The sequence below is a fragment of the Canis lupus genome, chromosome 16, assembly GCF_048164855.1.
Source record: "Canis lupus baileyi chromosome 16, mCanLup2.hap1, whole genome shotgun sequence".
Lineage (NCBI taxonomy): Eukaryota > Metazoa > Chordata > Mammalia > Carnivora > Canidae > Canis > Canis lupus.
The window spans coordinates 48,900,689-48,927,656 of NC_132853.1; the positions used below are offsets into that span (position 1 = coordinate 48,900,689).

The following is a 26,968-nucleotide window of genomic DNA, read 5'->3' on the forward strand; positions in this document are numbered from 1 at the left end:
GTTCAGAATTATTCAGTTTTATAAAATAAACCCATCTGAACTTTAGTTTCAAAATTGATTCACTAAGGAAAAAAGCATTTTCCTTTTCCTATTCTAATATACTTTCAGTTAAGACAAGGACTGTCAGCATGGTTCAAAAAGGCTCTTGACTTCCAATCAGCAGATCTGCCCTGTGCTTTAACTCCTGTACTGATAAAACTGTGAAACTTGGGACAAGTCACTTAATTCTCAGGCTTGGTTTATCATCTACAAAAACGAGAGTCATATATTATTCTCTAAGGTTCTGTCCAGCTCAGACAAACATTTTATGCCCTCCTCTACTGGTTCTCACCAGCACACACATGGGTCATTTTTGCTGCCATACTCTGAGTACTTAAAAAATACAGAGGTGTTTTATTCTAAGTAAAAACGTGACTTAATAAAACTGCTTTATACATACTCTGTCTGTCAGGACGGACATGACTTGCTATGGATCGCACCTGGTATTCTGAAAGAAGAAAAGTAAAATTAACATTGTAACTCCATACTGTGGTTTGGGATGCCTGGGAAAAAGTCGTTTTAGTAGAAATCTTCACATGAAAGTTATAACTATTAAGGAAAATTTGAAACTCCCAGGCCTGGGAGTTTTTATTTCAGTATAGAACCCAGAAATCCTCTTCCTCCCCTCAACTAGGCTGGGCCCAGTGGTGTTCCAATCAATAAAAATGAATTATTCAGAATTTTCACACAGCTGGCTAAGTTGGGGAGGACAGGAAAGCAAAGGGCCTTGAATGATAGGACCTGCACAACCTAATATGAACACAGACCTTGACCTCCACAACCAAAGGCAGATGAATAAAAATAAAGCACAGAGAAAGCATTCCCCGTATATACAAAGGCACTTTCAAATGTCTATAACCCAGTCAAGCCTAACATACTTACTGAGAGAACGCCTAAAAATAGTTAATGGCTTAGCTAGATCTCTACGGTTTAATCCTATACAGGAATATTATTAGCATCTCGCATACAGAAAAAAAAGAAAAAGAAAAAAAAGCTAAGTCTAGAAAGACAAAGCTAAAGCAAGTATCATGAGGATGGGGGCAGAAGAAACTGGTATTAATTAAAGGCATACCAAATCCCATGTCAAACATGCGATCTGCTTCATCAAACACAAGGTAAGAGACTCTTTGAAGATTGGTAGCTTTCTTCTTCACATGATCAATTAGTCGACCCTGTGAGATCCAGAAAATAAATAGTAAGTATAATTAAAGGTATTTATAAGGAACTTTCTAGACTTGTGCTCCTGGTAAAAGTGCTAACTCTCCAGTTGTAGACTGAAACAGACACTGGGTCTGACAGACTTGGACTTTATGCATTATAGAGCATAAAAGAACAGAAAATTTGAAAACTTTATTGTGGGAAAATGGCCAGAACTATTTTGTAGGGCATTCTAAAATGACCTAATTTAAAACCTTATTGATGGGTCTTAATGTTTAGGCTATACTCTTCTGGGCAATTGTGACCATATTCCAAATTGTATGGTCCAAAGACTGTCCTCCTTCTGATTCTTGATGCTCTCAGTAACCACAGATCCATTTTCTAAGAGAGCATTAAAAACAGATTGAAAGAGAGGGGAATTTGTAACTAGTAACATACATGTCAGAGAATCTTAATGAACTGCTATTCTAAACAAGCAATCAAAATTAAACCAAAGCCACAGGCTGTGATTTATCACGGTATTCTGGACCCTGCTTTACCACATTTTAGGGGGCATTCCATTCAATAACTACCCTTTTTCCATACCAGGAATGGCTGAGAAGCCATTTGAACCCAAGACATACTTACTGGGGTACACACAACAATTTCTGCTCCCTCCTGAAGGGCCTTGGCCTGTTCCCACATGCTCCCTCCTCCATACACAGCAACTGATCGAAGATTATATGCTTTCCCAAACCGCTTACATTCTGCATGGATCTGCAAAGTTGTTGACAAAATGACATGAATAAACCAGGACACTGACCAATACCCAAAAGGGAGTTCTGAAAAACCCAGAGAATGTGATGTCAGAGAAAATAAAAAGCTAGAAAATGCTTTAAAGCCACATTCTTATTCATATATGAATAGAGTATCAATGTCACATCCAACAGGCAATCTACAACCTTGTCTTCATTATTCTTTTAACTTTTCTTCCTGACCTTGTCATTGCTTTTCTTTCCAACCCAAATAAATTAACCCAGGAAAACACCGAGAACTTAAAATACAAATTATTCCCGTATAATTTTTCTCTTAAAACAGTGATTTCGGGACGCCTGGGTGGCTTCTGCCTTTGGCTCAGAGCGTGATCCCGGAGTCCTGGAATCAAGTCCCACATTGGGCTTCCTGCAGGGAGCCTGCATCTCCCTCTGCCTACGTCTATGTCTCTGTCTCTCATGAGTAAATAAATAAAATATTAAAAACACACATACACACACAAAACAAAACTGGTTTTTAGGGAAAAGTATGTATTTGGTTACATAGAAAACATATAATATTTTCCCATAAGTTTCCTGGTAGCACAACATGAATGTACTTAATGCTTATACTTAAAAAATGATTAAAATAATAAATTTTATGTACAGTTTCCCAGTTAATTCTACCCACTTGACTGGCTAGTGACTTGCTAGTTCACACAAAAGGAGGCATTCTACACAAACTACATACCTGCTGGCAAAGTTCCCTAGTAGGACATACAATCACTGCAATTGGTCCATCACCTGGTTCCAATTCCTTCTGGTCCATTATATGAATCAACATGGGCCAGATAAAGGCTGCAGTTTTTCCACTGCCTGTTTTGGCAATACCAATCATGTCTCTACCACTTAATGCCACAGGCACACCCTAGAGAAAAAAATAAAAAAATTTTACTCAATTTTCAATTTCAATTGAAAGATGTACTTTCAATTTTAAAGATGTACTTAAGGAAATCCCGGGGAAATTAATGACATTCATTTCCAATGAAGCAACAATATCCTAATGGGTTATGCATACTTGATATAAAATAAATCTTGATTTATAGGAAACACTATCATTCTTTTCATGTGGGCCATTTACAAAATATGAATGACTCATTTTGCTTGAGATACAGAAAGGAAAAATTGCAATTTATAAGGAAGCTGCTAAAAACCAAAAACTTTTCTCCTCGAGAAGGTATAGACCAGCTTACTCATCCACATACAGAAAATTCTCATATTCTGTATAGGAATGAATAAATCCCATGTATACACAGAAAACAGAAGTTACTACTTTCAATTATAAGTGAGAATTTTCAGGTTACAGACAAAGGAATCCTAGTCACTAATAGTGCTTTTTTTGTCCACACGCAAATCTTTTTTAAGTTTAGGCCTAATGAACTGTTTAATTTAGGCCATATTTTCAAGATATTTAGCAGATACAAAAGAATACTTCCCAGCCCTTTTAGCAACATCTTAAAATGGTCAGTAATTCACTTGCTTTTTATGGGGTCTAATTTTAATCTTTAAAGGTTTCAAAAATATTCTTGGATTTCACCTATAGTCTCTTTTCCCCTGAGTTAAAGCAAAAGTTGAAGATTAAGCCACAGAGGAACTATTTAGACACCCTCTACCTATGTGAAAATAAGTACAGTCACTGAATATCATCTTTTCCTTATGTTTTACTTACCTGGCACTGTATTGGAGTGGGCTGTGTGTACTCAGATTTCCGAATCTGGTGCATAAGTTGTTCATCAAACCCAAAATGAGCAAAACTACTTCCTGGTCTAGGAGGTGCGGCACCAGAGACCTAGAAATAAAGACAACTCCCAGGAGTGACTTGCGCTTCAAAATGAGCAGTGTAGGGACACCTGGGTGGCTCAGCGGTTGGGCATCTGCCTTCGGGTCAGGGCATGATCCCATGGTCCCCGGACTGAGTCCCACATCAGGCTCCCTGCATGGAACCTGCTTCTCCCTCTGCCTGCCTCTCTTTCTGTCTCTCATGAATAAATAAAATCTTAAAAAAAAAAAAAAAAAAAAAAAAAAAAGCAGTGTAGAAGTTCAACAGTATTTACCTATATCTTGTACTTAGCTTGAGTATACAGAAGGGAAAATAAAAGTCTGTGGTCAAAAGTATACACTATTTGAAAAGGTAGAACTTGGGGCACCTGGGTGGCTCAGTGGTTGAGTGTCTGCCTTTGGCTCAGGTCATAATCCTGGGGTCCTGGGACAGAGTCCCACATTGGGTTCCCAGTAGGGAGCCTACTTCTCCCTCTGCCTGTATGTCTCTGCCTCTCTGTGTCTCTTATGAATAAATAAAATCTTGGAAAAAAATTATAAAAAACAAAAAACAGGTAGAACTCAAAAATGGATCTAAAGCTTTACCAAGGGCAGCACAGGGGGCTCAGTGGTTTAGCACCATCTTCAGCCCAGGGCCTGATCCTGGAGACCTCGGATCGAGTCCTACGTCGGACTCTCTGCATGGAGCCTGCTTCTCCCTCTGCCTGTATCTCTGCCTCTCTCTCTCTTTCTGTATGTCTCTCATGAATAAATAAATAAAATCTTTAAAAAATAATAATAAAAAATAAAGCTTTACCAAAAAACCTCCCATGAGAAATATTCCAGAGATAACTGTCATATGACTTAAAATGATTAACAGTCTAGAAATCTCTTAAATTAGAATTTTCTATTTTTTTTTAAGATTTTATTTATTTATTCATGAGAGACACAGAGAGGCAGAGACATACAGGAAGAGGAAGAAGCAGGCTCCCTATGGGGAGCCTGATGCGAGACTTGATCCTAGGACCCTGGGATCATGACTTGAGCCAAATTGGGAAGATGCTCAACCACTGAGCCATCCAGGTGCCCCCAGAATTAATTTTCTTTTAAGAAATTCAAATATTGCTCAATGAATTGGAAAAAGTCATGAAAACTTTGTTTTGCCATTTGCCTATTAACCAGATGATAGAAAAAAATACAATGTACTCTTGAAATAAAATGAGATGTACAAAGGAACTCCAAACAAGATGTGTCTATACACTGGTTACAATCTACTGTCTGCCTGAAGAGTTAGTGTCTCACTTAATGATGGTCCAGCCACTGTTGAACATTGTTCAAACTGTACCCAGGTGAAGAATGGGGCTTATAACCTCCATGTTGACTCCAACAGTAATAACTCGGCAATGCTTCTAACACTGATTATATCTAATCAAAAGATTTCACTTAAAAGGGGTTTTCTTGGGGGGACGGGGGAATTATCCTTGGAAAATAGACAACGCATGCACATGCACATATCCTCTCTCAGAAAATAAGTTCAAACATCACGCAGAAATTGGCAAGACAGACATAGGTCAGAAAGCTGTTCCCACTAGAGTAGATATTATCATATTATCTCTGTGTTTCACTTAACTAATACCTAGTAGTACACTTAAACAATGTGGCCAATGGGAAACCCAGATTTTTTTGGCAGACAGTTAAAAACTATTATTCTGAAATCAGTGCATATTTTAAGAAGGTATTAACTTTTTCTAATTAAAAAAAATTATGCTACATATAATTTGAGAAGTAGGTCTTAGTTTTAAAATATTCTAAGACTACACACATTGTTTTCATCTATTAATTCTGTCTCTTCCTGGTGATGGGGACTCTCATCCTTCATCCCTAGCACACCCAACACAGTTCCTAGCACACTGTACTCGCTGCAGAAATACTTGATTTATTTTAAGGTCACAGTAACTTCTTATTCCAACACAAGATACAAAATCAACTGAAAACATATAGCATTCATGTGTGTTGCATTAAAGAAAAAAAACAATCCTATCCTGAAATAGCTGAAGACTAAAACAATAAAATCAAGACATAGAAGCTCAAAAGGATATCGTTATTATTCAATAAAAGGCAGTCCAAGGACCATTAGAAAAGAAGGTTATTTTAGTTTGGATAAGCAATACTAACCCAGGACTGATTAACATTAATATAAGAACATTTGGCTTAAAAAAAAAAAAAAAAAAGAACATTTGGCTTAATGGTTGACTTACCCGAAGATTAAGCTTATGACGGAGATCTATTAGCTGCTGAGGGGTGAGGTTGGTTATCTCTTCATGCTCATTGTAAAAATTTTTTTCAAATGGTGGATAGTCAATCTGCAGGTCCAATTATTCAAAGTTAGTCTAGAATTCAAGAGTCAATCCTGTAAGTTTGATTTTAATGCAAAATAACCTTTTATACATATTATATAAGTAAAGCCTTAACCGGCTAGAAAGGACAAAGGAATTCACTTATTCATGACACACCTCCCATTTGTACAGATAACATCTTTCTTATTTCCATTTTCAATATAAACACCAATCTACTTCCTAAAGAGACTCCTGAAGGATATCTCAGATTTGAATCACCTTGATGCAGACTAAGGAATCTCTTACAAAGCTAAAGGCCTCAGAGGACAAGTATTTTAAAAGACTTTCCACCTATAGACACTGAAATATGCTTATTAGGAATAAGCTGCTCACACCTAGCTCTAGCATTTAAAAACATGTCTAATAATTCCTTTGAGGGGAGCTCTGCCTTTAGAGGGATTTCTATTCTTTTTAAAAACATCAAACTCTCTACATAACTTTTAAAAAATGTGTGGCTAAGCACTTCCAATTCCAAAGAAGGAAGAAGTCATTCCTGCTACTCTTTTTATAATTTACTATACTGAGACTATAATAAGCATATCACTACTTATGAATTTGGTTATATGATTCTCTTTAACCACATAACAGGTCTACAGCCTAAAATTATCTATGGTATTATAAACAAAAAAGTAAGAAAGTTTTAGAAGTTTAGCACTACTAATAGGCAGAAACTTTTTGATGTTCCCCACCACACTGCACTAAAGTGTAACAGAATTTTTTTTTTTAAAGTGTAACAGAATTTTCCTCAGTTTTCTTCTTTTTCAGAATGGAAGCTCCATGAGGGCAGAATTGTCTTTGTTCACAAATTGTACAAATATATAATTTTTGTATATATGTATGAAATGAATAAAATAATGAATATATGAATACATGAAATGAATGTGAAGAAAGCTACTCAGAGGCAGAAGGGTTATCCTTTCCTTACTTCGGGTCTCTCCTGGCAGATTGCCCACACTAACATGAGGACAACTGTGGGATACCCCAGCATGATGATGTTTGAGAGCTTCGTCAAGTTATCTCGAACATCTTATTATATGATTATTTCAAGTACTTATGTGTTTTTCCTTATTAGATTTTCATCCTTTATCATGGATGCTTCCTCCCACATCAGTTTCACATATTTAGTTTCATTTGCCACATGTAAAATACCAAGGCATTATTTGGTAGCATCTGTGCAAAAGGAAACATTTAAAAAATTGAACATAATCCATACTCTAGTCTAGACCAGTAGATCTCAAACTTTCAGTCTCAGGTGCCTTTTGCACTTAATAAAAACACAAGGTTTTTACTTGTGTGGGTTTTATCCATTGATATTTACCAAACTAAAATTGAGAAAATTCTTTAAAATTTATTCACTTAAAAATAACACACCATTATACTTTAACATAAAAGCTTTAATTTAAAAAGAAGTAAAAAAAAAAAAAAAAGTCATAGCTTTGTTTTACATTTTTACAAATCTCAAGAAATTGGTCCCTATTATATTCAAATTGTTTTGATATATTGCTTTGACTGAAGCCTAAGAAGAACATCTGGCCTCACAAAGGTATGTCATTAGACTAGGGAAGAGAGTATTTATTTTTAGTAGCCTTTTCAAATTCCTGTGGATTTTTACTCCTTTGATAGTACACTGAGACTTGACAAGTGGTCACTTCTTAAAAGGTATTTTCCTTGTATCATCTGACACCATATCAATGATCTTTTCACACAGTTATATTATAATCCATGGGTCTAACATGTACTTTGCATGAAGCCTTTACTCATGCACGATTTTGTAAAATCATGCATTGGCTACTTGAAAATATTGGTTCACTGAGGTAGTATGCAGATCGTTCACCAGGCATAACATTTGATCATACAATCAAAGAGAAATAATACTTGTTTACTGCCATCAATTTCATTATAACAGACTTCAGGTACTGGAAAGCTGTTAAATTCCATGTGGCAAATAGAAGTTTCCCAAATTCTAATTTTTGTTTGAAAGCTTGAATTTCTATCATTGGCAATAAACACTTTCACAATTGTGTCCCTTGACAAGTCATTCATTTTCTCAAATGAAAATGGTTACACACACACACGCAAAGCAGCTAGTTCAGCTTATAACTCAAATGTTTACATATTTTTCCTAGAGACACCTATCCTATTTTGGCATGCAACAAAAATGCTTCACTTGTTCTCATTTTGTCATATGGAATAAAAAAAATTTAACACAAGATTTAATAAATCACAATTTTTACTGTTCCATCAAGGATATTCTTAAATGAAGCTGGCTTTTTTTTTTTTTTTCTTTCTAACTATGATGGTGTGTGGCAGAGAAGAATATAACAACTACTAGAAGAGCTGGTAACACTACCTTGATTCTTCGTGCTAAGGTCTCAGAAGTGCTACCTACCAGTACTTTTTCAGTCATCGATGCAAATGCTGATGTGTTGGGAAAGACAAATGATGCTGGCATCATAATGAAAATTCTTTTGACTTTGCATTCTCCCTGAAAAGATCCTTGTAGGAGTCCATGGGATCACACTTTGAGAGAACCACTGTCCTAGATCTATATTTACGAAGGCCTGCAAGATCTAGTCTGACATTTAACCTGGATGAAACACCAATTTTTTTTTCCAAGTGGGAATACTGATATCCTCATTCTCTTTTCCTGACTTAAGGAAACTGTAATTCCTGGCTCCACATTGAAGGAACAGCCTCTCATCTGTCCCAGATCTGAGAGAAACAATAAAGATTTACAGCAATTAAAAAACAAATGCAGGCCCAAGGGCCCATTTTGAAAGGTAAAGGACAGTCTGAAAAACAAGTACAAATGCTTGGAAAAAATTCTTAGCCTAAAATCAAATGGGAGCAAGCGATTTAACTGTGCCTTTAACAACAACATAAGCTATAAAGCCTCACTTCCTGACTCAACCACTTAGCAGAGATGAGAAGATATCAAAGAACAAATATTTTCATGACATTAGGAGTATGAATCAGGATAACTCAGATATTGAGAAAACCCAAATATTAAAGCTGAAGAGAATCATCAGCTTTTCAAATAAGAATCAAATTCAGCAAGAAACACCATACCTCTGAATGATCAATTGGAGGAAGAGGATCAATGATTTTTTTGGAAGGTGCAATTGGATTTCCATCACTATCATATTCCAAATTATCTTCTTCTTCCTCCTGAACCACACCAGCAGTTGGGTTCTCTGCCATGTATCGAAAATAAGCTTCCTGCAGGAAAGCACAAGAACATAATCATACCCAAATACAACTAAGAACATTTCTGCTCCTGTAATTAGTGTACACAGTGTACCAGATGATTGCAGAGTTTAAGTACCTACCAAGTAAGGCAAGATTTTTACTAGCAATGATACCTTTAACAATAGCAGTATTCAGAGGGACAATCAAAGAGATGAATGAGGCAGTTAGTACTACACAATGATTTAACTTCTTTAACAAGAAGACTTACATATCTGTCTGTCCCACAGCCTTCCTGGGGTGGGGTGTCTACCTACCCTGCCCAGAGCTGTGAACACGTGCTGTGGATTTACCAATCCAAGTTTGGAAGTTGACACTGATTAGATGGGTCACAAACTGGAAAGGGCTACTGCTCATTCTGGTTCCCTTCTCACCATCCCACAACTGAACAATGGGGAAAAAAATACTAAAAGGACAATCATTAAATTAAGGTTCCATCTTGAAATACAAGAATCACAAACAGAACCCTTAGAAAGAGGTAGAGGTTAGATGTTGCTAGAGGCCACCAGGAGATCCCACACTACTTCTTGATTTAGCAGCATAAACATTAATTTGAAAAAAAAAAAAATCAACTGAATAGAGCTCATATTTGTTTTTGATGTCATAGTTGATCAAAAGTTCCATCTTCAACATGGGGGAAAGCTATGTGAATTTTTCTATTACCAATTGGTCATATACGTAGAAAAGGAGCAAGTCAAATGACATTCCCAGCTGAATGTCAGGAATGGCCATTTCAGTGAAGGCAAGCTCTAGCTTGTCCCCAGTATAGACTTTGTGGGGTAAAAATAAAAGATAGAAATACTGCATAGGAACTCACTTGGTCATCTTCCTCTTCAATGTCATCTCGAATACCCCTGGAAAAACAAGCGGAGAAACAAACTTCCCTGCAAATGTTCCACATACCCAGCTCCATACTTATAGCAGATTAGTGTTGAATTCCGTACAGCACAGGAACTCTCAACACTAACAATACAAAGCAGCAATAAGCACACTGTAAACTATCCATCCATCATACAGGTGTGGCTTCACTCTAAGCTGCACTTTGCTCTTTTGAATGGGATGATGTTTCCCCTAGAAACATCAATTACTAACGAGGATATAAGGAGTAAAACCTTTGAAGATACCCAAGGATCCTAACCTTGTCAACCCCATAAGATAAATGCCATGTGGCTGTGAAACATGTTTTAAAAAGAAAACGGCATTTTATATTAAGAAAAAAAAAAAAAAAAGCCCTCTTTTGGTATATACTAAAAAGAATGTCACAATTTTCTTGACATCCCCCAGAGTTTCTAGCCCTGGAGTAACTGGATTCAGCCAAAATCCTTGGGGACAAAGGAAAACTACCTCAACTCTTGTAAATTTGGGACTAAAACTCCTAAGCAGTTCATGTGGAGAAGGGGGCCATCGCCACTTGCAGCATCTCTCAGGAGCTACAGAAAGTATGGTTGTTTACTTCCCACAACCATCTGTTTCTAAACAGACTTTCTGCCTAATCTAGAGCACTTGCTGTTCTCAAGGCAAGCAACATCCCCAGTGCAGGAAAGCTGGAAGAGGATACAACAGTAAACGCCAAAGAGAGGGCTGAACCTTCTTATGGCACAGGAACCTAGAGAGGGCCTGAGGCACTGATTGACAAGCAGAGTAGAAGTCCAACCATGCCTACTGTGCCTGGTACCGAAGACTTAAGAGGAGTGTATTCAGCAAGGGAAATAGAATTCTTCTCTTTCTCAGAAAATAAAGTATTTCAAGTTCTGATTAGCTGCTAAAGCGTATCACTCCTTAAATAAACCAGGTTACATTATTTATCAATAACATATTTTTTAATAGCATACTTTTTTAATGATAAATCATCATTATTCCTCATAATCTATAGTCATTAACTTATTTTGCATTAATTATGGGACAAACTCAGAACAAGGAGCCCAAATTTAAATAATTATGCTCTCTTAACTCCCACTGTAACTCATTCCTCTGTCTACTAAAAAACTATTTATAATGAAATACTAAATACTACTCTACTAAAAAGAAGGTTTTATAAGTATTACAAATGCAACAACTTTTGCCATCTCTCTTATAAGATACAGGGTAACTTCAAGTCAAGACATTTGTGTATTTTTTCTCTATAAACTTGGGGGGAATAAGCTTTGTAATATTTTAGCATTTTTCGTGTAACCTTTGTGAGGGAGAAGAAAACAACTTACTTTACGTTTTTTCTTTCCTTGTCCTTTTCTTCAAGCCTCTTCATGTCTCTAGCTGCCTGATCCTAATGAAAACAAAAGGCCATATGGAATCATATCCACTAAACACATTAAAAGGGTAATTTCTTTATAAAGAATTCTTAGATTCGAACAATTACCATCACAGCTTTAGGTATGCATTTTGACAATTGTATCTTGACGTAATCAAATTGTATTTTGACACTTATTTTTTCAAAGAGAAATGCCTAAATGTTCTAAAAACTTGTCTATATGGGGATTGCATGATTTTTAGCTACAATATTTGCCATACATGGAAAATTAAAAAAAAAAAAAAAGCTTTAACTGGTCACTTTTAAAAAATTAATTATGGCTGTAAAGGGCTGTCTTACACTCTGGCAAACTAGCCTTTCTCAAAGCATAGCTTAAGACCATTAACATCAAACTATCAACGGGGCTAGTTAAAAAAAAAAAAAAAACACCTGCAAATTTCTGGATCTGACTTTGGAGACTGCTCTCAACCAGGGGTGAAATTGTCCCCAGTGGACATTTGGCAATGTCTGGAGATGTTTCTGATTGCTTCGGAGGGGCAGGAGGGGCTTGATACCAGTATCTAGTGTGTAAAAGCCACAGATGCTGCTAAACATCCTACAATGCACAGGACAGCTCCCACATTTATGAAACCCCAAATGTCAAAACTCCTGAGGTTGAAAAACATTGTTTTAAATCTACTAAGTCAAGGGAACCCTGGGTGGTGCAGCGGTTTAGCACCTGCCTTTGGCCCAGGATGCGATCCTGGAGACCCAGGATCGAATCCCACATCGGGCTCCCGGTGCATGGAGACTGCTTCTCCCTCTGCCTATGTCTCTGCCTCCCTCTCTCTCTCTCTGTGACTATCATAAATAAAAAATTAAAAAAAAAAAATCTACTAAGTCAAGATTCTTGGGGGTGGAGTTAAATGGATGTATTTTCCAAAGGTAATTGCTATACATAGCAAGTTAAAAATCATTAATCTCTTTGTTTTATCCATGTGAAAATCACGGTTAGAAGAATTAAGTAATTTTTCCAAGGTTAAACATATCCTGCATGGTCTTGTTATAAAGCAACATGAGCTTTCTAATTTCTTTTATTTAAAAAAAATGTCACTAACTATAATCTGGCATGGTCCGGTCTTCTACCTAATCCAATGTTCCTGAGTTATTTTAAAATCAAGTATTATAAGCAAACTTACTTTTCAAGAAATTGAGCCAGATATATGATATACTCAAGACTACAACTAAAGTAAAGATGACATAAGCAGTGTAACAAGGAATGGGTCAGAAACATAGCACCTATTTTTTAAGCCTACATAAATAAATCTTCTTTTGAAACACTAGCTAAAAATAGGTCTTCATCTTGAGTTCAAACACTAGAGAAAAACACTTTTTTTTAGTAAAGAATATACCTGAGATCCAGGATTAATACAGTATTGTGGCAATAACACTCTCTCCAAGATCAGACAATATCCATTCTCTCTGTCCTAAAATCCGCAAAACTCCTTTGGATACTATATCAAAAAAAACACCCTGAAGAATAACACTGTATCAAAAAGATTTACCCTCCTACAGTTTCAAGTACTTGAAATGCCAAGCAGGAGAATCTGGGCCATTCTTAGCTACTCCCACTCAAAAAGGGTGACACCAAGTTGCATTACTAAAAATTAAATCTGAATTTAAACCGAGAACATCAAGAAATGATTTTTTTCGTATTCATCCCTAGGGACTGCATGATATAAAGAGAAACAGCCCTTTGGGAAATGTCTATATCTCAAGAAGAAGGGAAAAAAGATATATATAAGACACTTCAAACATGACAAAACATTTATTGCATTTACTTGCAGAATCACTTAACATCCTTAAATCACTACCACGTCACAAAGCACATGAAAGTTCTGAATAGTCCTGGTGTTATCCCAAAAATACAGTGCTACAAGAACTCAGATATGGAATGACACAGCAGAAAGAATATGGGATTTGGAGCTGAATTCTCGCTTTGCTACCTATAAAGTGCATATGCTTTAAGAGGCAAACAGTCTGAGTTATTCTAAATCATAGATGGGAAACAGAGTAATGGGTGCCAACCTGACAATTAAGGAAGTAAACCAGGAGAAGAAAATTGTTTTCTTTTGATATATAGACACGTGCTTTGCTTGCACTTTAATAAGAAGGAATGCTTAATTTTTCCTATATCACGTGGCCCTGAGTCTTTTATTTTCTGGTATTTTATAAGACACCTAAGCTCAGAAAAATATTTCTCCACTGTAAGAAAACTAAACATGAGTGATGATAAATGGTTCTAACAGGTAGCCTCAATGAGAGGAACAGACTTCATGAACCAAGGTGAACTAGAAAAACCAAGCCCTATCTCCTAAAGCAGCCAGCCATTTGCTAAGCACAAACCTGTTTTCGTCTTTTAAGAATACATGCTTAGTCTTGCCTAAGTGTCCACTTTTCAAGACTCTGAACTTTTAGACAAAACCTCATCTTAAAAATTCTGGCTCACATGTTTAAAAACCAGTATTTGGGCCAAACAAAAACATCTATATTGGATTCTTTCTTTTCCTCCTTTGAGATGAGATGTGGCTGAAGACTTTAGGTTACAAGTTACTGAGAAATCTGGAAGGCCTTTACTTCATAAGCAATAAAATGACAGTTTTTGAGCAAGAGGAATGACATAAACAACATGCTTTAGCCTAATTACTGTTTCTGTATACCACATAAATAGGAGAGTACAGAGTCTAAGGCAGGGAGAAAATTTATACTAGGCAAGAGTTAATTTAAGTGTAAAGCAGGCTGACTATAGCGGAAACAGAAACGAAGAAACAGATGCAAAAAAATGCTATAAAGATTGACTAGGGTGCCTGGGTGGGTCAGTCAGTTAAGCATCTGCCTTTAGCTCAGGTCATGATCTCGGTGTCCTGGGATGGAGTCCCGTGTTGGGCTCTCTGCTCAGCAGGAAGTATGCTTCTCTCACTTACCCTCTGTGCTCTCTCTCTCTCAAATAATTAAAATCTTAAAAAAAAAAAAAGACTGGCAGAGCTTGCAAAATAAGAGGAAATGTAGCCTGATGTACTACAAAGAGCTAGGTTCTCAGGACTACCATGACAGAAGAATCAGGGTCCCAGCTGTGACACATGGTACCAATGGGATTTGATGCAAGAGATTTGAATTCCCATAGGGTTCAGTTTTCTTATTAGTTAAAAAATTGTATTTCCATGTATTTTTTTCCTCCCAATCCCCCATTGTTATCCTAAGACTAAATGAAGTAAGTCATGAACATGTTTGATCATCTGGCATTAAGAGGACTATGTCAGACAAAAACAGACCTAGTTGAAGAAGAAAAGATGCCAGTGATACACTGTCCATGTAAAAATGGCCAATGTGAATTAGAAAAGAAGAGCTGAAAAAAAAAAAAAAAAAAAAGAAGAGCTGAAACCAAAGAGAGGTTGTTGGACTAAATGCATGAGTTTATTCACATAGAAGTTTCAGAAATGGATGCGGTGGTTAAGAATGTATAGAGTGAAAATAGCAAATCAATATAGAGAACTGTAAGAATCAACCTGAGAAATTGGAAGAGGATCATAGGAGTAAGAGAAACAGTCCAGAGAGATATGTAATGAATTTTTTTGGTACAATGATACGGTAGTTATGTTTTCTAAATATTACCTTATAGAGATACAGACATACTAATGGATGAAATGATATGCCTGAGATTTACTTAAAAATAATTTAAGAGAAGGAAGAAAGGCCAGAAAACACAAGATTAGGCAAAAATTGTTAATTGATAAAGCAAGGTGAAGAGTACGTGGGAGCCATTTTATTATTCTCCATGTGTGTTTGACTGAAATTTTTCATAGTAAAAGGTAAATAAATACAAAAGTCAGAGAGATGGGGGGAAAGGACAAAACGCAAAATCGCAAAAACCTAGCAAGAAGAGTTTTAAGAACAAAATGGTTGCAAGTTTCCATTTCTACAGGCAGGTCGTGGATGCTGATAATGTTGATAATAATAAACACTAAAAGTACAGAATGCATCATTTTAGCAGGTTTCTTAGAAGTTTACTTGCCTTTAAAGCTAGAATGAAAGAGATAATACTTATTCTATTTTAGACAAAGAAATACTAAAACAACACACACACACAAATCTGGAGCCACCCTTGTTCAAGGGACAGAGTTCAAACTTCTAGGCATTGATCAGCTCTGAAAATGCCATACGGTGTGTGGATGTAGATCTAAGAAACTGTAGAGTATGAGAGCAAAACTCTCCAAAAGAGGGCCAAGAAACAAATTCTGAATGACCGAAGCTAGGTTAATTTGATCTATTTCTAATTGCTGAAATTTAACAAAACAGCCTTAATACTTGCCTCCACTTCAGCCATGAATGCCTCCAAGGGATCGTCATCGCTATCAGAATCTGCTGGCTTGGAATGGAACTGTTGGCGGGTAGGTGAGTTTTCAGCAGGAATATAAGGCAAATCAACATTGCTAGAGTCTTCTTCCTCATCTTCAAAATAGCTAGAAATTAAAACATGTATATATATATATATACACAATATATATATTCACATACACACACACACACGTCTTTGAAAATTAAGACGTGTGACTGGTAAAGTGAATGTTTAATTGGGGTCAGTGAATCCTTCATTTAACAGAAATTTTTATTATGGTATATATACATTACTATTAAGGGATCTGAACTAAACATGTTAAATTAGAGATCTCCAGGCTTTGACAAATGACCTATTATTGTTTAATACATGTAATATTCTAATATTGAAAAAAAAAAAAACAGGCACAGTAGATTCTCTCATTTCAATACTGTTTATTCAAATCATATTTCCAGTTCTATTAAAAGGGATGAGTTTTCAGTAAAAATTTAGTATATCACTGTTGAACAGATATAATAAACATTAAAGAGTATATGCTATGGAAAAATTACTTTTGTATATATGTACAAATAGTAAAAATCTAGTTTTTTCTTTATAATCCTTAAACAAATTTAAGCAATATATTCAGAAGGCTAGAAGCTTTCTTCAGAAGTTCTGGGCTACTTGCTGAGAACTGACAGAAAAGAATTACAATAAATGCTCTATCTAAAATCATTCTCCGTACTCAAGTATTCAGAAAAGACAACCTCAAAGTCTGGAAAAAGTATCATTCTGTATAGCTCTTTATAAACTAAAACAAAACAAAAAACTGTTTAGACCTTACATCAAAATTAAATAAAATAGTAATACAACTAAATATTAAATAAGTAACAACCACAGCTTAAAATTTTAAAACATTTTAGGTCTTCACAGGAATTATTTTAAAAGCTCTAACAACTTTTAGATGCTACATACACATACATACTCATTTATATAGGTTTCATTTAACTAATGAAAAAGTATCCCTGAATTGGTAATGATCCTTGACCTTGCCAAACCTTAAACATCTACCTCTGTATTTAATCCCTGCAACACACAAGCCTTTAAAAATGCCACTGTGTGCCCCATCTTGAGTTCTTTACAACAACCCAACTCAATTTGTCACAACCAAGTTGGAAATAGAAGAGATTTCTTCATACTCAGCAAAGAAAGACATTACCATCTATTGGAATTAAGAGCTCAAACCTCAAACCCTAGCTTTCTATAACAACTCTTATCAGAAAATCAAGTTTAAAAAGGTAATTGGTAAACAGGCTTCCTGAGAACTCTGGGCAAAAATCTGAGTAGATTTTTCTCACACGTAAGATTTGACAACATAATAGTTTTAAAACTTGGGTGTTGAGACAAATAGTGTCTCTACCAGTTTGACAACTGCCTGAGTCACAAAACAGCTACATGGGGTTAATAAAAGACTTCCAGAAAGGCCATCAAAACCCACATGAATTATTTAAAACTCTTCAGCCATGTTTAGGTTTCAACAGCCTCAAGTCTTTATGGAACAAGAAAGATGTAAGTAAGCACACAAGCATTATGCTCCTTACAAATAAGTAAACTCAACAATTTAACTTATTAGGAACAATGCAATTCAGTGAGATAAGCCATTAAAGAAGTCATTATTATTTGGGAAACAAATGGTTTCTTTACCTCAATTATTGTTGAGACCATGACTATCTCAAAGCCCAACCTTTGCTAAACTACCAAGATTACGACTTACGCATTTTCTTCATCAAAGTTGGCCCGTTTAGATCCAATTTTGTAGAAAGAAGGGAGCTGTGGTGGAGCTGACTTTCCAAAACCGGACGAAGAGCTGGTTGCCCCAAAGGCACTGTGGGACTGTTGTGGGAGCTTGGGTTCCTCCTTCTTTCCAGCACTAATGGCAAAACCTCCAAAGCCAAATCCCCTCTTGGTGCCAGGGCCACCTTTATTCCAGTTCATGATGTCAATGATCTGTTAGGAACAAAATACACTAATAATAAATTTAACTTTATAAATAGCCTACTGATTTTTATGTCTCTTCCAACTTCTACCTACACTTCATTTTAAATATTTTCCTGTCAATTAAAACTATTTAACTTTGGGGGCACCTTAGTAGGTCGAGCACCTGATTCTTGGTTTCACTTCAGGTCATGCAAAATCTCAAGGTCCTGGGATTGAGCCTGCTTTGGGCTTCTGCACTCAGTGTAGTATGCTTGAGGATTTTTCTCTCCTTCTTCCTCTGCCCTCCCCATGCTCACATGTACTCGCTCTCTAAAATAAATAAATAAATCTTAAAAATAAAACCCTTAAAAACGAAAAACCAAAAGCTACTTAACTTTGTACTTCAGCTTTGTGATATGCCAATCCTCCCCAAAAAAATCACATTTTCTAAAAACACTAAAGAAAGTGTTATTTATTTTTTGGATCATAATCTAAACAGGAGCGTAGTATTTTAATATTGCCTCCTTCAAAAGGATTTGACCACCAATTTAACATCTTCAAGCTGCCAAAAATACTCACAAGACAACAAATATTTTCAGGATCTGATATGTGCTGGCTTGTTATTAGACAACTAAAAAATACCAAGATGAAAAGACTTAATCTCTTAATATTTATCCTCAAGAAGTTTATATTATAGTTTACCAAGAAAATAGATGACAAAAAAAAAAATCCTCAAAAAACAAAAAAACAGAAACAACTCACAATAACAATATAATGTGGTGTTTGCTGTCAGAGACCGAGGTGCTACCAGCGAAACAGCCAAAATGAAAGATTATCCTTTGGTAATGATATTTGGAAGAATGAAAGAATCAAAACTTGAAAAATCAGTTATTTGTAGAAAGTATCTATGTAATTATCTCTGAAGGGTACCCAGGAACCATGCATTTACTGGGCAATGCCCACTAGAACACAAGCCAGGAAGAAAAAAGGATTCACCGTTGCCTGAAGTACTCAGCTTATGGTTAAGAATTACAAAGAAATTTCCTGAGCATTGATCAAATCAGTTTAAAAACAATACTATATTATCTTAGTAGTCTTGGCTCCAAAAAACCTTTTTTTAATGATGATACAAGCTACCTAAGTTTTATAGGAAAGGAGAAAGATAAGAGAGCAAAAAGGAAAAAGATTTAAAACTATTTGAAATTCCTCTCCTATATATAATTTTGATATCTTTCGCTATTTTCCTACACTATGTATATACATACACACACAATATTTTTTGTTTTAGTTATCTATTTCTTTTTAAAGATTTTATTTATTCATTCATGAGATACACAGAGGGAGAGAGAAGCAGAGGGAGAAGCAGGCTCCACGCAGGGAGCCCAATGCAGGACTCGATCCCAGGTCTCCAGGATCACGCCCTGAGCCAAAGGCAGGCGCTAAACTGCTGAGCCACCCAGGGATCCCCTAGTTATCTATTTCTTCATTTAATGATACACACTATGAATATCTTTCAATGTCAATGAATACATTTCTCCACTACTGTTTTTTTTTTTTTTTAAGATTTTATTTATTCATGAGAGACACAGAGAGAGGCAGAGACATAGGCAGAGAGAGAAACAGGCCCCATGCAGGGAGCCTGATGTGGGACTTGATCCCGGGACTCCAGGATCACTCCCTGAGCGGAAGGCAGACACTCAACCACTGAGCCACCCAGGTGTCCTTACTGTTTTTTTTTTTTTTCTTTTTAATTCTAGAGCACTAGAGAGAGTGGGGGAAGGGGCAGAGGGAGAGAAAATCTCAAGCAGAACTCCACACTGAACCCAGAGCCTAACATGGGGGACCCTGAGATCATGACCTGAGCAGAAATCAAGAGTCAGGCGCTCAATTGACTAAGCCACTCAGCCACCCCTCTCCGCTACTGTTTTATAATGTTGTGAAACATACCACATAGCTGTATCATCATGCATACCTGTAATTATTTCTTTAGGATTAATTTTCAAAATCCGATTGCTTAACCAAAAGCAATATAAATTTTTAACTACTATTTAAAATTAGGAAAAGTGTCCAATACACACAGAGTAAAATAAGGTGGGTAGTATGATTAACTTATTTATCATAATTCAATATAAAAGCATGGTTACATATATAGAGAAAGCTGGAGGGCTGTTTACCAAAATGTTAATAGCAGCTATTTCATTTTTACTTTCTTCCTTGTATTAAGGTTTATCATTAATAAGAAAAATTAAGATCTTTATAATGGACTCTGAAGCCAATATGGGAAAGAGTTTCTAAAGCTGCTTCTACTATGACATTGTTGAAAAGACCACGAACAACATGCTCTACTTTTCTGGTTCTATGCCTCTCCCCATACATACCTTATAAATTTTGTTTGAACTGTTATTATGGACCTTCCATACAAGTTACATGTGACTGAAGTAAGTACTTAATAAGTACTACTTTGCTTGAATTTAATTTAGACCATCTCTTCAAAAATCCCTTAAGGAGAATCCACATGATTCTAATGAGATGAGATTTAGGAAGAATGTTTACAAGCACAAAAATTTTAGCATTTGATAATATTATTTAACCAACATGTGAACCTGGCTTTACAAGCGCTATTCCTAAACAACAAAAATGGTGGATCTGAATTTTAACCTCATTTTTTTCCTAGTGTATATAAAATAAATGCGCCATAGAAATCAGAAGGTAGTCAAAGGAGCGAGGGAAAAGGGAAAAACACCCTTTAGGTTTGGGTAGATCTTAAGAATCACATGAACAATCTCCTAGCAGGAAAACTTTCAATCATTTGCTGAAAGCTTGTTTAATGTCAGAAAGTGTATTAGGTGCTGGGCATTTATATATGAAAAACACAGTCTCATTCTAATGGGGTTCATGGTATGGTTTTAACCAACTGAAAAAAACCAACGTGATATGCTGTAGCAGAGGTCCTGCACGAAATGCATTCATTGGTGGCTCAGGAAAGGGGTACCCAACCCAGGATGAGTGAGGGAGAAGACAGTTTTTCTGGAGACAACACTGGTGTTTGATTTAAAAATCTGAAACAAGGTAGAAGTGTGAGGGGAGGTCATTTAAGACTGAGGAAACTATAAGTACCACCACAGAGAACTGCAAATAGTGCAGCTAGAGTGGAGCTAGAGTTCAGTAGGACATCTAGGAAAGTTGTAGGACACATGTTCAGAAAGACAGGCAGGGTGCAGATGAACAGGTTAGAACATGGAATGAAGAGCTAAGTAAAGTGCCAAGTTGGGTCTGTAAGTGCAGGAACAGTCTGTGATGGAGTTATGATTTGATGTAACACATTTGCATTTGAAGTTACTGGGCTAGATAAGCTAGCAGAGAGTGAGAAAAGGGGCAGACAAATGTTGGGTCAATAGTTAGGAACCCGCAGGGGAAGAGAAGTTCACATGGCAACCTGAGGAGAGGAAGGAGAGAGGACATGGAGAATAGTGGCACAGGTGAGAGATGTTTTACACGTGGAAAGTAAAGTCCAATGTTAAAAACTAAAGAGAAGCCAGAAGAACAGAACATAAAAGGCCTCTGTTGGATATACAACCAGGAGTCAACAGGGCAAGGGTTTCAATGGAACAGCAAGGGCAGGGTTGAGGAGTGACTGGTAAGTGGTAGACAGTTAAGACTAGGTCAAGAGGGGTACAGATTACTTCCTAAGCTTTATATAAGAAGGAAAGAGTGAAGTGCTAACTAGAAGGGTTTTTGTTTGTTAAGAAAGAAACATAAGCATGTTTGTATGCTAAAGGGGAAAAGCCAACAGAGATATAAAAACTAAAGATGCGGGAACCCTGGGTGGCGCAGCGGTTTAGCCCCTGCCTTTGGCCCAGGGCGCGATCCTGGAGACCCGGGATCGAATCCCATGTCGGGCTCCCGGTGCACGGAGCCTGCTTCTCCCTCTGCCTATGTCTCTGCCTCTCTCTCTCTCTCTCTCTGTGTGACTATCATAAATAAATAAAAATTAAAAAACAAAAACAAAACAAAAAAAAAACTAAAGATGTAAGAAGACAGGAAAATCCTAAGAATGCGCTCCTGAGGAGGAGACCTGAAGACACAAGATATCGGATAGGAGAAAAAGATGGGCACAGACACACATCAGTCCTATTGAAATCAAAGGGTTAAATTACAAAAGCAACACATCATATATTTAGTGTTAAAAATCTGACTTCTGGGCAGCCCAGGTGGCTCAGTGGTTTAGCGCCGCCTTCAGCCCAGGGTATGATCCTGGAGACCCGAATCGAGTCCCACGTCAGGCTCCCTGCATGGAGCCTGCTTCTCCCTCTGTCTGTGTCTGTGCCTCTCTCTTTCTCAGTGTCTCTCATGAATAAAAAAATAAACTCTTTAAAAAAAAAAAAGAAATCTGACTTCTGCTACAAATAGGCAGGTAGTGTGATTTTAAGCGGGTAAGAGTCACTTAACGGCTTTAAGACACAGGATGCAAACTGTGCAGTATCATCTCTTTGTTTGTTTTGTTTTGTTTTTAAATTCTGAGATGTGGGTCAACCAAAAGATTGAACACCTCAGTCCAAGCCTTTCACTAATTAATCTAGAACACAATGCCCATTTTCCCTAATTTACTGCTTCTTAAGTAAGGCCAATACTGCACTGACTAGAATGTTACCTCCATGAAGGCAGGGACTTTGCTTGTTCTGTCCAGCACTGTATCCTTAGAGCCTAACGGGTGTGTAGTACTCAAAAATTTTTTGTTGGATGAGTAAATATCATGCATTCAGGCTCTCCAAAATTCACCCCAGTATTTGTGAAACCCATTATTTTCCACTATTACAAACCTTATGATCCAGCCTTCCAATGTACCAATTAATTCCTTACTCTTGACAATAATCCTTTCTATTAGACTATGTAGGCTATATGACATAGGTGTATGGCTACAGATCCTTAACCATCATAAGGTTTGAGGGATTACAGCTGATATAACATCAACCTAATTAATCTCTATGGTTATATGTTAAAAAAAAAAAAGGACGACTCCCTCCCCCCCCCCCCATTTAGGCTCTTAAAATTTATTTGCATTCTTTAAGCAAATATTGTTTGGAGACACCTAGTAAACAGTTAATCAAGAAATAAACTTAGAATATGAAAGAATTAACTACATTCCTGCTATTTGTGGGTCTTCTCTAAGCTCCCTTTATTCAGTCTTAACACACACACACACACACACACACACACACACACATGCACACACGCTTCTAAGCCTTCTCTTAGATAATAATAATATGCCTGGAACACTCTCCTACCAAGCTGACAAACTCCTTATCAGACAGCTCTGAAACTTCACCTCTGCCTCCATAAACACCTCTCACACTGACAAGAAAAGGTGAAAACACTCACTAGTTTCAGTGTACGTCATATCACTGCAGGCCTTCCACATTCAGGTAAAGTTCACTGACCTTAAAAACAACCTCAAACAATCCAATTTAAAAACAGGCAAACTACCTTATTTTTTTTTTAATTTATTTATTCATTCATGAGAGACACACAGAGAGGAGGCAGAGACACAGGCAGAGGGAGAAGCAGGCTTCATGCAGGGAGCCCGAAGTGGGACTCGATTCCAGGACCCCAGGATTCCAGGACCCCGGGATCACGCCCTGGGCCCAAGGCAGATGCTCAACCACTGAGCAACCCAGGTGCCCCAAGCAAACTACCTTAATAGACATTCTCCAAAGATATATAAATGGCCAATAAGCATATGAAAAGATGCTCAATAGCACTAATCATTAGGGAAATACAATTGAAAACCACATCTCCTCACTCACTAGGATGACTCCTAAAAAAAAAACCCAAAACAAAACAAAAAACACAACAGAAAGTAAGTGTTGCAAGGATGTGGAGAATCTGGAACCCTGTATAATGCTCATGGGAACATACAATGGTTCAGCTACTGTGGAAAACAGTATGGTGGTTCTTCAAAAAATAAATTACAGAACTACCATATGATCCAGCAATTCCACATCTGGGTATATACCCCGAAAAATTGAAACCGGGGATATACAACCCACGATCTCAGCAGTACTATTCACAATTGCCAAAAGATGGAAGCCACCTAAGAGTCCATTGATGGATGAGCAAATAAACTAAATATGATATACAAACACACACACACATTCATACATGTATCAACATCATTCATTCAGCCTTAAAAAGGAATGAAATTCTGGTATGTGCTACACGAATGAAACTTGAAGGCATCACATTAAGGAAATATGTCAATCAAAAAGGACAAACAAGAGAGGTGTCCGGGTGACTCAGCCAGTTAAGCATCTACCTTTGGCTCAGGTCACACGATCCCAGGACCCTGGGATGGAGCCCCACATTGGTGTGTTCCTGCTTAGTGGGGAGTCTGCTTCTCCCTGTTTGTGTGTGTATGCATTCTCTCACAAACATATAAATCTTAAAAAAAAAATAAAAAATAAAAATAAAAAGGACAAATAGAGTATGATTCCACTTACACGAAGTAGAACAGTGAAGAGCTGAAAGTAGAATGGGTGGCCAAGGCCTGGGGGTGTGGAGGAATGGAGAGTTACTGTTTAATAACAATACAGAGCTTCAGTTTTACAAGATAAAGAGTTCTGCAAATACTATAGGGATGATGGGAGGACAACAATGTAGACATAATCAATGCCACTTAACTATGTACTTAAAAGGGCTAAGATTTTTAATGTGTATTTTAAAAACAACAAAATAAAAGAATTAGAATTCCATTTGCACGTGTTTAGGTTGCTATTTTATCCAGTTTATGAAGAAGGAATGATGCAGTTTAGACTTCAATCTCTGAGATGCAAATATATTTGTGAAAATCCGACATTTTTTCTTTACAAAACACTGAATTAAAAAATTTTTAATTTGAAAAGAATTAGCTGTGTAATAGAAGCATAAACAAAATTTCATGAGCATCTCCTTTAAAGAGAATAACCTAAGTCTGGTCTTAGTAATAACTAACATTGTTCTATATTGACCACTAACTACTTTGTTATGTGTCAATACTATGAAGGACACCTCTCCTTCCCACTTCCATCTCTCTGATAGCAATAGTTTCCTGTAAAGTTCCTGTTATCCAGCCACTAGACCATTACCAGAGTAACCAATAATTCAAAAATGTATTGAGTGCCTGCCTATTTTGCCAAGCACTGTTCTAGGTGCTTTGGATATAGTTATGCAATCTGACACACCGCAGCTCTCACGGAGTTCACTCTGGTCCAGTAGAAAGATAAAACAAATCATAATTTCAGGTAGTAAAAGTGCTATCAAAACAAAACAAAACAGGGATCCCTGGGTGGCGCAGCGGTTTGGCGCCTGCCTTTGGCCCAGGGCGCGATCCTGGAGACCCGGGATCGAGTCCCACATCGGGCTCCCGGTGCATGGAGCCTGCTTCTCCCTCTGCCTGTGTCTCTGCCTCTCTCTCTCTCTCTCTCTCTCTCTCTGTGACTATCATAAATAAATAAAAATTAAAAAAAAACAAAACAAAACAGATAAAGGCAAGTAAGAAAAAGTAAGCTATTAACAGAAAGAAATCAGGTAAGGCCTCTCTGAAGTGACTAATATTTGTTTGACATTAGACAAGTAACCCTGTATCCCTTCAACTCTGCTGTTCTAAGAATGCTCCCCCTCCCTTTTAAGATGTTATTGATTCATTTCAGAGAGATAGAGGAGAGCACGTGTTGGGCTCACAGTGGGAAGGAGCAGATTCCCTGATTCCAAGACCCCTGAGATCATGATGTGAGCAGAAGGCAGATGCTTAAATGACTGAGCCACCCAGGCACCCCTGAAAATGTGTTTTATGGGAAAACTCATGATGATGTACAACTTCAGGCTGCATCTACAACCAATAAATATTCCATCATCTATGAAAAGTGAGTATGTGGTAAAGTATAAAATAATGGTGAGCCAGAAACAAGTAGCAAAAGAGGAAATGAATTTCTACCTCCTTTGGTTTAATATTGTGGAACTAGGGAAAGCCACACCCAAGGGCGATGAGCATTCAGGTACTCAGAAAAACCTTCTTCCAGGTTCTTTCAGATCCTGGCCACAGACTTTGCTGCCCCATATTTCTCATTCTGTCATTCCCTTTAATTAAATAGTTCTCCGGTTAGTCAAGATGGAATGACACTCTCCATGGTGGCAACAAACTACACAATTCACATTCATAACTCGCATGGTTTCCCCACATGCACTGGTGTTCCAAGAAAAACAAGCACTTTGGTTCTTGCTCTTCCCTTAACCTGGATTCATTCCCCACCAAATCTCTCTAATCCTATCTACCAAAGTCCTATCCTTCGAAGTCCAACTCCTAGAACTATGATATGAATATGACTTCCTGGGGATCCTAGGGTGGCAGAGCGGTTTAGCGCCTGCCTTTGGCCCAGGACGTGATCCTGGAGTCCCAGGATTGAGTCTCACGTTGGGCTCCCCACGTGGAGCCTGCTTCTCCCTCTGTCTATGTCTCTGCCTCTCTCTGTGCATCTCTCATGAATAAATAAATAAAATCTTAAAAAAAAAAAAAAAAAAAAAAGACTTCCCAAGAGAAGTGGCAGCTCACTCCTCAAACTCCCTTTCCAGTCTTAAAACACCCAACATTTAATCATAACTATTTGTATTCTAATTTTCTCTCTCCAACTCTAAGTTATAGGTTTCACAGGTGAAGAAGCACTCATTTTTTCTCTCTTGTTTTCCACAGTATGTACTCTTTATGCATGTTTATTCAATATGCAAGAATCCCAAAATTTATAACATGGCCAAGGAGAAAAATCACAAATAACATAAAGTCCCACTTGGAATGGTTCTAAATGTTATGGTTCTAAAACGCTATCTATGGTTTAGTAGAAAATCGTAACAGCATAGTAAAGTAGCACAGACTATAGAGCCAGGCTATGTTCAAACTCTAGCTTTGGCACTAACTTGATGTGAACCTCAAGGAAGTTATTTGGCTTTTCTGGGCCTGTAAGATAGTGAGAAT

General features: G+C 37.1%; 1 protein-coding gene across 4 annotated transcripts in view; it reads right to left on the reverse strand.

The window, feature by feature from the left end:
• The window catches only part of DDX42 (DEAD-box helicase 42), a 37,529-nt gene that overhangs the window by 7,675 nt on the left and 2,886 nt on the right, over positions 1 to 26,968 (reverse strand). For 3 of the 4 annotated variants that reach the window (XM_072781178.1, XM_072781176.1, XM_072781177.1), the window contains exons 2-12: positions 17,765 to 17,997; positions 15,985 to 16,135; positions 11,590 to 11,651; positions 10,206 to 10,242; positions 9,212 to 9,361; positions 6,005 to 6,109; positions 3,658 to 3,777; positions 2,680 to 2,856; positions 1,825 to 1,953; positions 1,112 to 1,211; positions 440 to 487 (exon numbers count right to left, since the gene is read on the reverse strand). In XM_072781178.1, coding sequence (XP_072637279.1) covers positions 440 to 487; positions 1,112 to 1,211; positions 1,825 to 1,953; positions 2,680 to 2,856; positions 3,658 to 3,777; positions 6,005 to 6,109; positions 9,212 to 9,361; positions 10,206 to 10,242; positions 11,590 to 11,651; positions 15,985 to 16,135; positions 17,765 to 17,985 — 1,300 coding nt within the window. In that variant the 5' untranslated portion in view covers positions 17,986 to 17,997. Of the gene's footprint in view, positions 1 to 439; positions 488 to 1,111; positions 1,212 to 1,824; positions 1,954 to 2,679; positions 2,857 to 3,657; positions 3,778 to 6,004; positions 6,110 to 9,211; positions 9,362 to 10,205; positions 10,243 to 11,589; positions 11,652 to 15,984; positions 16,136 to 17,764; positions 17,998 to 26,968 lie in introns of those variants that run through there. The other variant, XM_072781179.1, reaches the window with a different exon arrangement.